Here is a 13,939-nt window from a genome sequence, read left to right on the forward strand (position 1 = left end):
CCCCACATCCTCGCCAACACCTGTTGCTTGTATTTTTGATAATCGCCATTCTATTTGGGGTGAGATGGAATCTTAGGGTGGTTTTGATTTGCATTTCTCTTATTACTAGAGATGTTGAACATTTTTTCATATGTTTATTGATTGCTTGTACATCTTCTTCTGTGAAGTGTCTGTTCGTTTCCTTAGCCCATTTGTCGATTGGATTATTTGTATTCTTGGTGTAGAGTTTTTTGAGTTCTTTATAGATTCTGGAAATTAGTGCTCTATCTGAAGTATGCTTGGCAAAGATATTCTCCCACTCTGTAGGCTCTTTCTTCACATTACTGATAGTTTCCTTTGCTGAGAGAAAGCTTTTTAGTTTGAATCTATCCCAGTTATTGATTCTTGCTTTTATTTCTTGTGCTATGGGAGTCCTGTTGAGGAAGTCTGGTCCTAAGCCGACATGTTGAAGATCGGGACCTACTTTTTCTTCTATAATCTGCAGAGTCTCTGGTCTGATTCCAAGGTCCTTAATCCATTTTGAGTTGAGTTTTGTGCAGGGTGAGAGATATGGGTTTAGTTTCATTCTGTTGCATATGGATTTCCAATTCTCCCAGCACCATTTGTTGAAGAGGCTATCTTTTCTCCATTGCATATTTTTGGCGCCTTTGTCTAGTATTAGAAAGTTGTATTTATTTCGGTTTGTGTCCGTGTCCTCTATTCTGTACCATTGATCCCTCTTATTTGTTAACATCTAAATTCAAGATATTCAAGACTCTAAGCTCTCATACTAGCCTCGTTTTTCAAAGAATTTCTTCATATGCCTTATGTTTTCATTCATTTCCTTAATGAAATACATTTAATGTTCAACTTTTCCCTATTTTTCACATGTATTTTGTCTTAGTTGACAAAAGCCAGCTTCTAATCATTATCCAGTCAAATTTCTTCTCATTAGTTCAAATATTATGCCTTTGATGATGTATTCTTCAATCGACTACTAAGAATTATTTATTTCTGTATATTCTTATTAGAAACTTGGGAACTGAGAATGTAACTCAGTGATAGTATACTTGCTTGGCATGTGTGAGGCCCTGGATTTGATCCCTCAGCATAGAAACAAAACTAAGCCAAGCCGGGTGCCATGGCACACACCTGTAATTCCAGCAACTTAGGAGGCTGAGGCAGGAGGATAAAGAATTTAAACCCAGCCTCTGCAACTTAGCAAAACTCTAAGCAACTCAGCAAGACTCTGTCCCTAATAAAATATAAAAAAGGACTGCGGATGTGGCTTGATGGTTAAGCGTCCCTGGTTCAATCCCTTGTACCAAAAAAAATAAATAAATAAGCCAAAAAAACTTATGCTATTTTGTGTTGTAATTAGTTACCTTTTCCCCACTACAAAAGCTTAAGAAAATGTCTGAAGAACAGAGTATGAATTTTTTGCCTTCTACCCAGTATCCCAGAATTCCTTGGAAGTACTCAGTAAATGTTAATCTCTATAATATTAGAAATGGATATATTTAGTATTCCCTTTCTTTAATCAAGTAAGTTCCTCTAATAATTTTTGAACAGTCCCCCTTTGGCTAAATCACAGATTTCCTAGCATAATCTATTATAGTTAGTATTATCACTAATTTAGTATACAATATAAAAATAAGCTTCAGATTTAAAGATTTATTTTATAGAATGTTGTTAATGTTTTAGTGGGATGTGTAGCTCTCTTAGCTAAATTAACATTCTGAGGCTCAACTAAGGTTCCCAGATGACTTCCATGGTCTTGTCCCTCATACACTGAGTTTCTTGTAACTTCTTGACTAAGTGTTTCAGCTCTTTTAACATTGTATTAAAAATATTTATCATCTCTTCTTGAGTAGGCTGTTTTCTTTTTGGGAAATGACCTTTTTTTCTTAATCATCATTTTATATCTTAAATCTGGTATACTACCTAAAAATGGTGAAGGAATTAACTCACAATTTTAATAGAGCGTACCTAACTATTGTTTTCTTATGTGCAGGGTTTCTGGCTTCAGGTAAGTAAGCTTCTCTATAAAGTAATGTGGCAAAGCACATTAAACCATAGTCAAAGTGTAACTAGATCACATTGCATAATAAAATAATGTTTCCTTTAAGCTCATTTATGAAATACAAAAATGAAATGTCTCTCTGTTCTTAGCAGAAAGAAATGTAGTATATGGCATTTTTATAACTTAAAGATATCAAAGAGACAACCTTTTTTTGCAATAGAGGAAATAGTTTTAATGAAGTTAAAATTGAATTTCTACATTTTAAGTTTCATTACTATTAGAAAATAGATAACTATCAATATATCCCTACAAATTATGACTGGGTTTTGAGTTAGAAAGCTAGTAGTATAAAACAAGCTTGTTCTTCTTTACGAGCTAATATTGTGTTGTAATTGTTAAGATTTATCACAATATGTGGTCTTCCTAGACTTTGACTTAAATAGATGGGTATGTGACATATCTGTGAAGAAATCATGAATGTTTTTAACACAAGTACAATTTCAGCTGAGCTGGGAAAAGGGTTCTAATGTCTAACTCAAGTTAAATAAAAATACATTTTTTCCTGGTTTCCTCCAGCTTTCCTGTTATTTTGGTTATATTATCTAATCCATTGGAATAATTCTTTCTCCATGCTGCTTAAAAGGTATACTAACTGAGATGGTCTGTATGTTTTTATAATGATTTCTATAGAAATAGAAGCCTACAGACCATTAGCATCTTATAATCCTTAAAGGGAACAGGGGATTATGGAGTTTGCAGGTAAAAAGGTATTCTGAATGCATGCAGATTTTTCCACAGTGCTTTCTTAAAATGGGATGGTGGCAGTTGCTTAACTTAACTACAATAATGAATTTTGTGGCATTGTCTTTAAATAAGTTCGGTGCAAGCCAGGTACAGTGGCTCTAGAGGCTGAGGTAGGAGGATCACAAGTTCAAGCCCAGCTTCAGACACTTAGTGAGGCCCTTCTGCAACTCGGCAAGATCCTGTATCAAAATTAAAAATGCTGGGATGTGGTTCAGTGGTTAAGTGCTCCTCTGTTCATAGGAAAAGAGAGAGGAAGAAAGGAATGAGAAAGAGAGAAGAGGAGAGGAAAGAGAGGAGGGGAGGGGATGGGAGGGGAGGGAAGAAAAAAGGGGCAAGGGGAAAAAGGAAAGGGAAAGGAAAAGAAAGAAGCCAGGTACAGTGGTATATATCTTAATACCAATCACTTGAGAGTCTGAGGCAGGAGGATCACAAGTTCAAGACCAGCCTGGGCAACTTAATGAGACCCTTCTCAAAAACAAATACACACACAAACAACAACTTTGTATACAAATGTTGTTTCCAGTAAAGGTGTTATTCAGATATAGTTTACCTATTCATTATCTCCTAATTACTTCTTCAAGACAGAATTTATATGGATATTTTTGTTAAACAAATTTGTCAGCTTCTTAAAAAAGAATAAAGCCAGGTTAAAACGCTTTGTAATTAGGGCCTTCCCTCATTTATCAGGCTATCTTCCAAGTAGTATAAATGCTGTGGTCTCATCTCTACCTTGTGTGACATAGTGGAATACAGAGTAATCATCTAAATGTAATCATATCCTGACTTGCAATTGAGAAGTACTGTGTTTTCGAGAATATTTTTTAGGCTAAATGCATCCCTTTGTTGTGTTTTAGGAATTAGAACACATAAAGTATCCAGAATATCAGAAGTTATTAAATGAAAATAAATGGCTTTAATGTTCCTTTAAATAACTGTGCTAGTTGACAGTCTAAATTACTTAGAAAATAATACATTTGAATTTTGTACTGTATGAAGATAGAAGAAAGCCTTAGACAATGAAAGCCTTCATTACACTTAAATATCCCTATATTAATATTTCAGTTGATCAGATAGTGGTAGAAAAATGCTTGCAAATTCAACTATTTCCTATTAAATTCCAGGTCCTGCAGTAGACTGGTGGGCACTTGGAGTTTGCTTGTTTGAATTTCTAACTGGAATTCCCCCTTTCAATGATGAGACACCACAACTAGTATTCCAGAATATTCTGAAAAGAGGTGATTCTTTTTCTCCTATTACAATAGGCTCATTTATCTGTGTGGTTAAGTGGTGATTAACAAGTTTATTTTTATATTTATATTTATATTTATAGATATCCCTTGGCCAGAAGGTGAAGAAAAGTTATCTGATAATGCTCAAAGTGCAGTAGAAATACTTTTAACTATAGATAATACAAAGAGAGCTGGAATGAAAGGTAAGGTTTTATATTGATAAACTTTTATCCTTGGTTTGTTCCAGGTAGTAACTATTAATATCTATATCAAGTTCTAACACAATACTACAAATAATCTGACTGCTATGGTAAAAAGATGATTCCATTATTTCTCTCCTCTAGGTGTATGCATTAATGTATTTGTCATTATTCTACGTTAGAATTAGGTACAGTCAAGATACAATATCCATACACTTAATTTTTTTTACTCCCAAGGAGGCACCTGAAACAGTCTTATATTGTTGGTGTCACAGCCTGATAAAAGTTAACCATCAACAAATATAGGAAATCCCCAGCACAAAAAAAAAAAAAAAACAAAACAAAAAACCAAATATAGGAAATCTAGATCATGAAAACATCCTGTTATATCATTTCTTAACAGCTTAATAATATTTCTCATTGACAAATTTATCAGATTCCAGGTTGCCTCAAATAAGACAAACTTGGTACATTAAGAACGATTCGATGCTTTTCTCAATGCAGGAGTATATTAAATAATTTTAAAATTCTAGTAAATCTCATTAGCAGCAGCCTTAAGGTCATTTTGTAGGGCTGGGAGCGTAGCTTAGTGGGAGAGCTCATACACAAGGCTCTGGGTTCCACCTGAGCACCTAAAATTAAATCCTCTTTGTCATATGGTATGGTAATATAGAGACAAAGAAGCATTATGTCCCAAAATACATTTTCATGGGTATGTTGAGAAAATTGAGCTTTAGAAATAATGTCATTTGCATCAGCTTCTAGGTGTTCCCTCTCATAAGATCAACAGTGTGAATCTTATCTACTCTGGGATGATAGTTCTGAGGCAGGAGAATCACTTTGATGACATCCTGGGCAATTTAGGAAGATTCTTTATCAAAAATAAGAAAGGTTGGGGATATAGCTCAGTGTGGAACTCCCCTGGACTTGGTCCCTAGTGTTAGGACAGAAAAAAAAAAAACAACAGTGTGTTTATTGATTTAATTGAACCTGTTGAGTGACTTCTATCCTGGGGCTACACTAGGGATAAACTAGACTGAAGTCCCTTTCCTTGTGGAACTCACATTCTCGTAGAAAGACAGAGAGAAGGCCAATATAGCTATAATATAATAATGATGCATCGGTGAGTGACAGGAAGAAAAATAAAGCAAAGTGGGAGGATACAAAGTGATGGCAAGAGATATTTTTAGATATGGTGGTTGGGGAATACTTGTATGCAGAGTGGGATTGGATCAGAAACCTGCATGAAATAAGAGAGCTGAAATTTGAAAACTCAGCTTTCACTTTCTGAAGAAGACTAAAGCTTCATTTAGGCTGCCTGAAACACATAAATACTCACAAATTTGAATTCCAAGCAGTGTACATTGGGTTTGTACATATCAAATCCTCACGGTGTTACTTCAGAATAGATGTATCTTAACACAACATATTGGTTAGATTGCTATTATAAAACATGGTATCATTCAAGGGGCAGTGGGTAGGGTCATTTTTTTTTAAGCTAACTCTTATTGATTGCATATTATATGCCAGGCATTGCCTTATGCTTATGCATTTAATCAGTCTCACACTGAGAGAAGATTTTATTACTAACAGGACTCTAGTCATCAGCCTACTTTATTACACTACTGGCCCAGAAAGTAGTACATCAGCATGGAACACTTTCAAGTTTCTTGTCACATTCATGGAAAGACAGTTTCATGATATTGTGATATTATAATGGGCTATGATATTGTGTGTTGGAATGATTTTCAAATAATTTGCTAGCAGATACATTCAAGTACATTTAAAGAAGCAGCTTGCATGCTCGAGTCCCGAGTTCAAGTCCCCAGCACTGTGGGATTGTGGAAATAACAAAGAAGCACAAAATTTACAGTAGTAACTCTTAATCTCTGCTATCTGGATGTAACTGGGAAGCTTTGTGATCCTTTCATTGTAACTACTCATTTCATTTAAACTGAATTCACAAAGGAATTCTAATTTAAGGGTTGAAGTAACTTTTTATTTAAATTAAGAAAACCCATCCTTTGCTTCACTATGTAAACTGTTCATTGAAGAAACAAAAATCTGTGGTGTCATTAGTAAGAATATTTTCTTTTATCCCCACTATTTTGAGCAAATTATAATATATAATTTTCAGAAGAAGAGTTTCTCAGTTTCAGCCAGATAATTGTGAGGCCTGTCTTGTTCACTGTAGAACATTTAACAGAATCCCTGGCCTCTACTCAGTAGATGCCACCACATTTGTGACAACCAAAAATGTCTCCAAACAATGCCAAATGTCCTTTAGGGGGCAAAATCACTCCAGTTTAGAACGACCATTATGAAAAGTAATCCATGATCAGTTATTTATTTTGAACATTGAGACAAATTCTCTGTATATAAACTACTGTTACTATTTTATCCCTTTTCCTACTAGTCTTTTAGTATAGGGAAAAAACAAGTGTTAGACATATGATCTCCCAACTTATCACCCCCAATACAGACCCATGAATCTGTCTATGTAGTCTTATTCCAATTTTACTTAAATTGGGGTACCTTTTAATTTGTATCGCTTTCACTACTTGCTGCATTTGTTTCTTGTTTATTAACATCTCTGTTGTTACTTTAAGGATTGAAGGGTTCGGACTAGGGATGTAGAGCCTAGTGGTAGAGAGCTTACCTAACACATGCAAGGACCCCAGTTCAATCCCCAGTGATGACAAAAAAAGGAATAGTTAAGGAAAGAAAAGGTTATTTCTACCAACTAAATATCACCATGTAGCCAAAGAAATGAACATACTTTTATGTTAGTAGGTAGAAGGAAATAGGAAGGATGAATAAGGTGTCATCGATGTGTATTTTAAAATCACCATGAAGGAGGATGGAGCACAGGGAAGAAAGCAAGGGAGTAAAGGATGAGCTTCATGTAAAGTTTTCCGGGACAATGGATAGTGCTAAAGATTGCAGTGATACAAATAAGTGGTTAGGCCTTGTAGTGAGAGCTGGAGCATTAATCATGTGATATCAGCTTTACGAAAGTTGTACTGGGGAGCCAGAAGTAGGCCAAGCCCTCTTCTCTGAAGTCAGGGATTGTATGAGAAGATGTAGGCAGTAAGAAAGATACGCTTCTGTTAAAGCCAGTCATTCACTTGTTCATTTGGCAAATCTCAACCTATTATATGCCAAATGATACACAAAATAAAATAGTATGTACTCTTAACAGGAGACAAACATTAAACAAACATTTGTAGAACTGGCATAAGTTTAGGGCAAGATACATATGAAACATCCTCTTCTTAATTCCAAAAAGCAGTACTTAGGTAATTGTGTCATAATATTCTGTTTCTCTTTCATATTTTTCCTAAGAACTAAAACATCATCCTCTCTTCAGTGATGTAGACTGGGAAAATCTGCAGCATCAAACTATGCCTTTCATACCTCAACCAGATAATGAAACAGATACATCCTATTTTGAAGCCAGGAATAATGCTCAACATCTGACCGTATCTGGATTTAGTCTATAACACGTAAATGTTCCTTTTATTTAATTTTGTATTATAGAATAAGCTTCATAATTATATACTTAATACTAAAGACGGATCAAAATCATTATTTTACTTGGATTGATGAGCTTTTAATGTATGTTGACAGCTTTCACAGAGTTAAGTTATAAGAAATGTAATCAGTAATATCTCAACTTGAGAACTGTATATAAATCTTCAAATCTTTTTTCATTTTATTTATTTTATTTACTGCACTTTATGAAAAGTAAAGCATCAATAAAACTAGAACAGCATTACCACTATAATATGTAGAGATTAATGAGCCACAAGCTTGATTTTCTCTTTATGTGTTGATTGTAGTCCACCATTCAATGTGATAGCAACAAAAAAAAGTATGTTTTCATTTTAATATAATTTACTTGCCCGTGTTTGCCTGCAAAAACAGTGGTCTTGGGCTTGGATGTGGTTCAGTGGTAGAGCACTTGCCTAGCGTGCACAAGGTCCTGGGTTCAACATCCAGCACCATTAAAAATAAAATAAAATAATAGTGATGCAGGCATGTAATCCCAGTGATTTAGGAATCTGAGATTGAAAGATCGTAAGTTGCAGGCTAACCTGAGCAGCTTGATCAGACCCTGTCTCAAAATAAAAAGGATGGGGATGTGGCTCAGTGGTAAAGTGCCTCTGGGTTCAGTCCCCGGTATGGAAAAACAAAAACAAAACAACCCTATGGTCTCATGGGCAGTCACTTAAGGCATCATTTGTAACTTCAAAAATGGAGCTGGAAAATTTCTTCACCCATTAGTGTGACTCCTTTGCGGAATAAGGACTAAACAAAAGAACTAGGGTTTTAGCTTACTTTACTAATGATACAGTTTTATTGCCTTGTCTGCTTTTGGTGCTTGCTTCTAGAGTATTTATTTTTTAAAAAATACTACTGGAAAGATTAGGTGTAATATACTGTAAACAATTTTAATAGATTATTCAATTTTAATAGAAAATGTGATGCTTGGAATCTTATAAACATTTGCAACACTATCTTATTTGTCCTTAAAATAATATTATAATTTACTTTTGCTTAGTAAATATAATTTTAACAAGTAAATTATCTATCAGCATCAACACACACTGTGAGCATTCAGCTCACAGGTCACATTTTAAATTCACTGAGACTTTCAATATACTTAACCCCTAAAGCAAAGTTCAAATTTAAATGAATATAAGTTTTCTGCTAATAATCTTTTAAATACTTTCTTTTGTTTTTGCACTTTGGCTTTACTATTTGCCCTATTATAATGTAGTTGACAAAGACACAAGTTTAAAACAGTTACAATGAAAGATATACCATTATAATCATTGCAATGTAATGAATTCATGGGTTAATGGTTTTACTGAGCTCATTTTAGTAATGACTACTTAGATTTAATGCTCCTCATAGTTTCCCCTTCTAATAAAAATGTTCAAAATACAGTTGTTTTAACGTCATTTAGTTTGACCTATACATTTTTCCCTTCGATGAAAGCATACCGTTACCCATCATCCTTTCATGGTATTGTCAAAAAAAGGCTTTGTAATCAAACATTCAAACCATTACTCTGCCACATTAAAACGCCTTGGGCAGTTTAACAGTGAGCAGCTCTGTGTTGTGGATTAATACTGATTACTTTGAAGAGTTGGAATGAGCAGAGCCAGATTCAGGAACAAACCAGTTTAGTGACTTCCCAAGATATTAGGGACTTGAAACGTTACTTAGTTGGAGAAATGTAGGATGAGCTGATTTTCAACAGACAACAAAGCCCTTGAGTAGAAAGTTACATAGTTTGCTGTTATAACCTAGCATGTGCAGCTAGTCATCTGAAATGCTGCCACCAGGAAAGTCGTGTTGTCATGGTATTTAGGGGGAATGTGTGATTTACCATCTAAACTTATAACTGTCAAAGAGTATAAGTTCAGACACTTGTTAAGGAGAAACCCAAGAGGGAACAAGAATAATGAGGTAAAGAACACTGACTATCTATGCATCTTTTGCTCTGAAGACAGAATGTGTTACCCCAAAATATGCCTCTGACATAAAAAATATTTTTGACCTAAAGGTGACAGAGTAAACTTTCTCCCTATATTCCTACCTTTTTGTCTAAAGGTAGGCTATAAATTCATCTTCACTGGAGATAACCCTAGAGTCTTTTTTTAAATAATATTATTATTTTTATTTTTAGTTGCTGATGGACCTTTTATTTTTATTTATATGTGGTGCTGAGAATCAACCCCAGTGCCTCACACATGCTAGGCAAGCACTCTCTATCACTGAGCTCCAATCCCAGCCCAATAACTGTAGAGTCTTAGCCAAGAGATAGCACCAGAGGAATCTGTAAGCAAACCTTACTCCATTAGTTTCCTCCTACATATCTTCCCAGAGTTTCCCTCTTTAGAAGCCTAAAATCACTTTCCTTTGTCCTGTCATTTCTCAAATACATGGCAAAGAAATGTATGTGTTCTTTGTTGAAGATTCTATAGTAGTCAGAATTCTAAGCACTTGCTTGGGTTACTTTTCATTGAAGTTATCTCCTGCATAACATGTACTGCACACATTAAAAAACTTTTTTATTGGACTGGGGTTGTGGCTCAGTGGTAGAGCACTTGCCTAGTATGTGTAAGGCACTGGGTTCTATTCTCAGCACCGCATATAAATAAGTGAGTAAAATAAAAGCCCATCAACAACTAAAAAAATTTTTTTAACTTTTATTGTTCTTAATGTCTTTTGTTGCAGAGCTATCCCAGCCTAGAATCATGAGGGTTGAGAAAAAAATTCCTTCTCCAACAGCTATTATGTAATGTTTATTAACAGAAAATAATTTTCTCCCTCCCCCCACTAAACGTAAAAAAAAAAAAAATACAGAAAATGTTTAAGAGTTACCTATTTATCTTGGCCTCTCATATTAGAATTAAATAAGACAAAATACTTAGCAAATACTAAAAAAAAGCATTTAATAAATGATAATTATTTGAATCCTGAGTAGTCTGCAGCTTCTTGAACTATTCACTTTAATTTTTTAGGTTTGGGAAATAGTAACTACATAAAACCTTGCCATATTGTTCCAAAGCCCTTGAAGGACATTTGGTCGAATAATGGTTCCATTTGCCAAAAAGAACTGTTATATTTTTAGCCAATTGCAAACATGTTCAGAGTCCAGAAGACAGTTCAAACATTTACTGTTTACACCAGGTTTTTCAGTTAATACCAAGCCAACATAGATGGTTTATATTGGAAGTATATTGGGTGTGGCAATATTTGAAAGGAGACTAAGAAGGACCAGCCTACCAGGTTTTGAGATATATTTTAGAAAGCAGAATTATCAAAACTTACAGATGAATGGAAGGGACCAAGCTTGACACCTAAGTCCTGGCTTGAGCAACTGGGTCAATTGTGGTTATACCCTGAAATAGAATGAGGAATGGGATGGGTAGAAATGTCTGTGAGACACTCAGAGAACACAAAATCAGTTGGAGAAGTTCAAGAAAAAATGGTGTCTGCAATTTCTTTTACATTGTTCCCACAAAAGGTGGAGTCTAATTCTCCTTTCATATGTAGGCCTAATGTATTGAATTGCTTCCAGTGAGTAAGGTGGTGGAAATGACTCCACATAGCTTCCAAGGCCATATAGCTACTTCCTGGCTTTCTCCTGGGACATGCACTTTGGGAGCCTGAGCTGACCTATAGGAAGTCCTGCTGCCCTAAAGCCAGTACTGGAAAGACCATGAAGAAAACAGAGTTATCCATAGACACCGCCACCCGCTTTGCCAGCTTCCAGTTCTTTTGAGTCTCCTCAGATATGGAACTGTGCTGTGCCTTTCACACATTCATAAGCACACCAAATGGCTGCTTTATGCCACTAAGTTTTGTGGTGATCTGTATCCAGCCATAGTAACACTGTAACCCACAAGTACACGCAGAATAGGAAAGCAACAAACAAAACAACAAAAAGCAACAAAACAAAAGCAATGACAACTTGGAAGGTGGTAAATAAGTGGGTAATTAGTGAAAGACTTAGTAAAACTGCATCATTATGAGTCATGAAGAACAGCCAAAAATTAATTGAACTTACACTACCACAGTCTTAGGAGTTGGTACGAGGTACATTCCCTAGGGTAAAAGGGAACAGTTGAAATAATTAGTTGAATTCCACTGAAGAAGCAGATCCCTAGATCTCCTGCCCAACCACATATGCCCTCTATCCCTTCTTTACCCTTGCTAAATAGTAGGGTTTTTTTCTCGGTAGAGGATAACCAGCACATTAAAGAAAGTGCTGTGCTGGAGATCTCCCTTTGTCTCTCCAGAGCCACCTCCACATTTCTCAGGTCTGCTTTGTGTCCAAGGAGATTGCCCTAAACTAACCGTGTCAAAAGACTCCTGTGTGCCCTGACTTCCAGTAGATTTGGCTAATAGAGGGCATCGACAGTAAACCAAATGGGAAAAAAAATGAAGAAGGAATGTTGATTCCCTAACTTTCTTCCCTGTGTATCCTGGCAGGCTGGTACTTCCCTTGACCAAAAACTGCAGCTTCCATCAGGTGTCTTCATAAGTCCCAATCTGTCTCTGGCACCCTAAGAGGTATTACACCATTTTATAAATGAGAAAACTGAAAACACAGTAATTTCCCATGATTGCACAGCTGGAAAGTGACAGACTCAGAATTTGAATCCAAGCAAGCTGGCTCCAGAGCTTATACTCAATCCTTAGAATCCTAGCTACCTACATAATCAGGACTATGGTAGCAAGGGTCAGAAACCTAATTTCAAGTACTTTAAATAAGAAAGTAAATTTACTAATCAATATAAACAAATTATAGAGAGTTGGTGTTGTTTAGAGTTAAATGGATAGAGGAACTTGAACATGACTTACTGTCTCTAAGCTGTCTATGCTGTAATAGTATTGGCCTTATTATCTAAGGTTCTTCCAAGTGACAAGAGACATATTACCCTAGGGCAATATAATCTTAGCAGACTATAATTCAAAGAAAAAGAATATGCAAAAACAATGAGGCACTACAACATTCCTATCAGAATAACTAAAATCACTAAAACTAAAACACTGACAACACCAGATGCTGACAGAAATTCTCTCATCCATTGCTAGTGGAAACAAAAATGGTACAGCCACTTTGGAAGACTTGTTTGGCTGTTTCTTACAAAACCAAACATACTCTTAACATATGATCCAGCAATTGAACTCCTTGGTATTTACCCAAATGAATTGAAAATATGCTCACACAAAAACCTGCACAAACATATTTATAACAGCTTTATTCACATTCAACCAGGCTGCCCTTCAATAGGTGACTGGATAAACTTGTGGCACCTCCTTACAATGGAATATTATTCAGTGATACAAAGAAATAAGCTATTAAGCCATGAATAAACATGGAGCATATTACTGAGTAAAAAGAAGCCTGTGTGAAAAGTCTACATACTGTGATTCCAAATACAAGAAATTCTAAAAAATGCAAGACTACTGAGACAGTAAAAAGATCAGTGTTTGTCAGGGGTTAGCAGACAGATAGGACTAGATCTTGCACAGATGATATTTAGGGTAGGGAAATGACTCTATTAGACGATGGATTCATGTCAGTTTAAATTTTTCAGTACCCACTGAATGTACACCAAGAATAAACCGTAATGTATAATCATTTGTCCATGTTAACTCATCCATTGTAACAAACGTACCACTCTACCAGGGGATGCTGATGGTTAGAGGTTGTATGTGGGTATTGGGAGAATGGTATGGGAACACTGAACTTTTCATTCAGTTTTGCTGTGAACCTGAAACAGATCTTAATACATTGCAAAGAAAAAAAGTAATAGTGTTCATTACTTGCAAAAAAAAAAAATGCAGACAAGGGATGAGGAAGAGAATACTCTCTCCTAGTTCCATGAAGTAAATCCCAAAGATAACTCCAACTGCCACGTGATGGTCCTGTGCCCATACCTGGGATTGTCACTATTGTCAAAAGAATGGGATATAAACTAGCAGGCTTGGGTCACATGCTCATTACTGTGGCATGGGTGGGAAGGAGTGCACATATTCTGGGTGTTCCATTTAGCAGCCTCACCAGAATCCTTCGAGGGAGATGGAAATACTTCCAAAGGAAGAAGCAAAGGGACAGTGGACACAGTGCTAGCTAATTAAATATGAAAAGTCTCCTGCATGAAACTTTCAATAAAGGT

The 13,939-nt window shown here is 35.6% G+C and overlaps 1 protein-coding gene across 2 annotated transcripts in view; it reads left to right on the forward strand.

Annotated features, from left to right (window-relative positions):
• Positions 1 to 13,542, forward strand: part of MASTL (microtubule associated serine/threonine kinase like) — a 32,347-nt gene extending 18,805 nt beyond the window's left edge. Inside the window, exons 10-13 of one of the 2 annotated variants that reach the window (XM_079106496.1) lie at positions 1,994 to 2,008; positions 3,928 to 4,041; positions 4,137 to 4,238; positions 7,581 to 13,542. In XM_079106496.1, coding sequence (XP_078962622.1) covers positions 1,994 to 2,008; positions 3,928 to 4,041; positions 4,137 to 4,238; positions 7,581 to 7,738 — 389 coding nt within the window. In that variant the 3' untranslated portion in view covers positions 7,739 to 13,542. The remainder of the gene's footprint in view (positions 1 to 1,993; positions 2,009 to 3,927; positions 4,042 to 4,136; positions 4,239 to 7,580) is intronic. The other variant, XM_079106497.1, reaches the window with a different exon arrangement.
• The last annotated feature ends 397 nt before the right edge of the window (positions 13,543 to 13,939 follow it).

Source organism: Sciurus vulgaris (genome assembly GCF_902686455.1).
Source record: "Sciurus vulgaris genome assembly, chromosome: 12".
Lineage (NCBI taxonomy): Eukaryota > Metazoa > Chordata > Mammalia > Rodentia > Sciuridae > Sciurus > Sciurus vulgaris.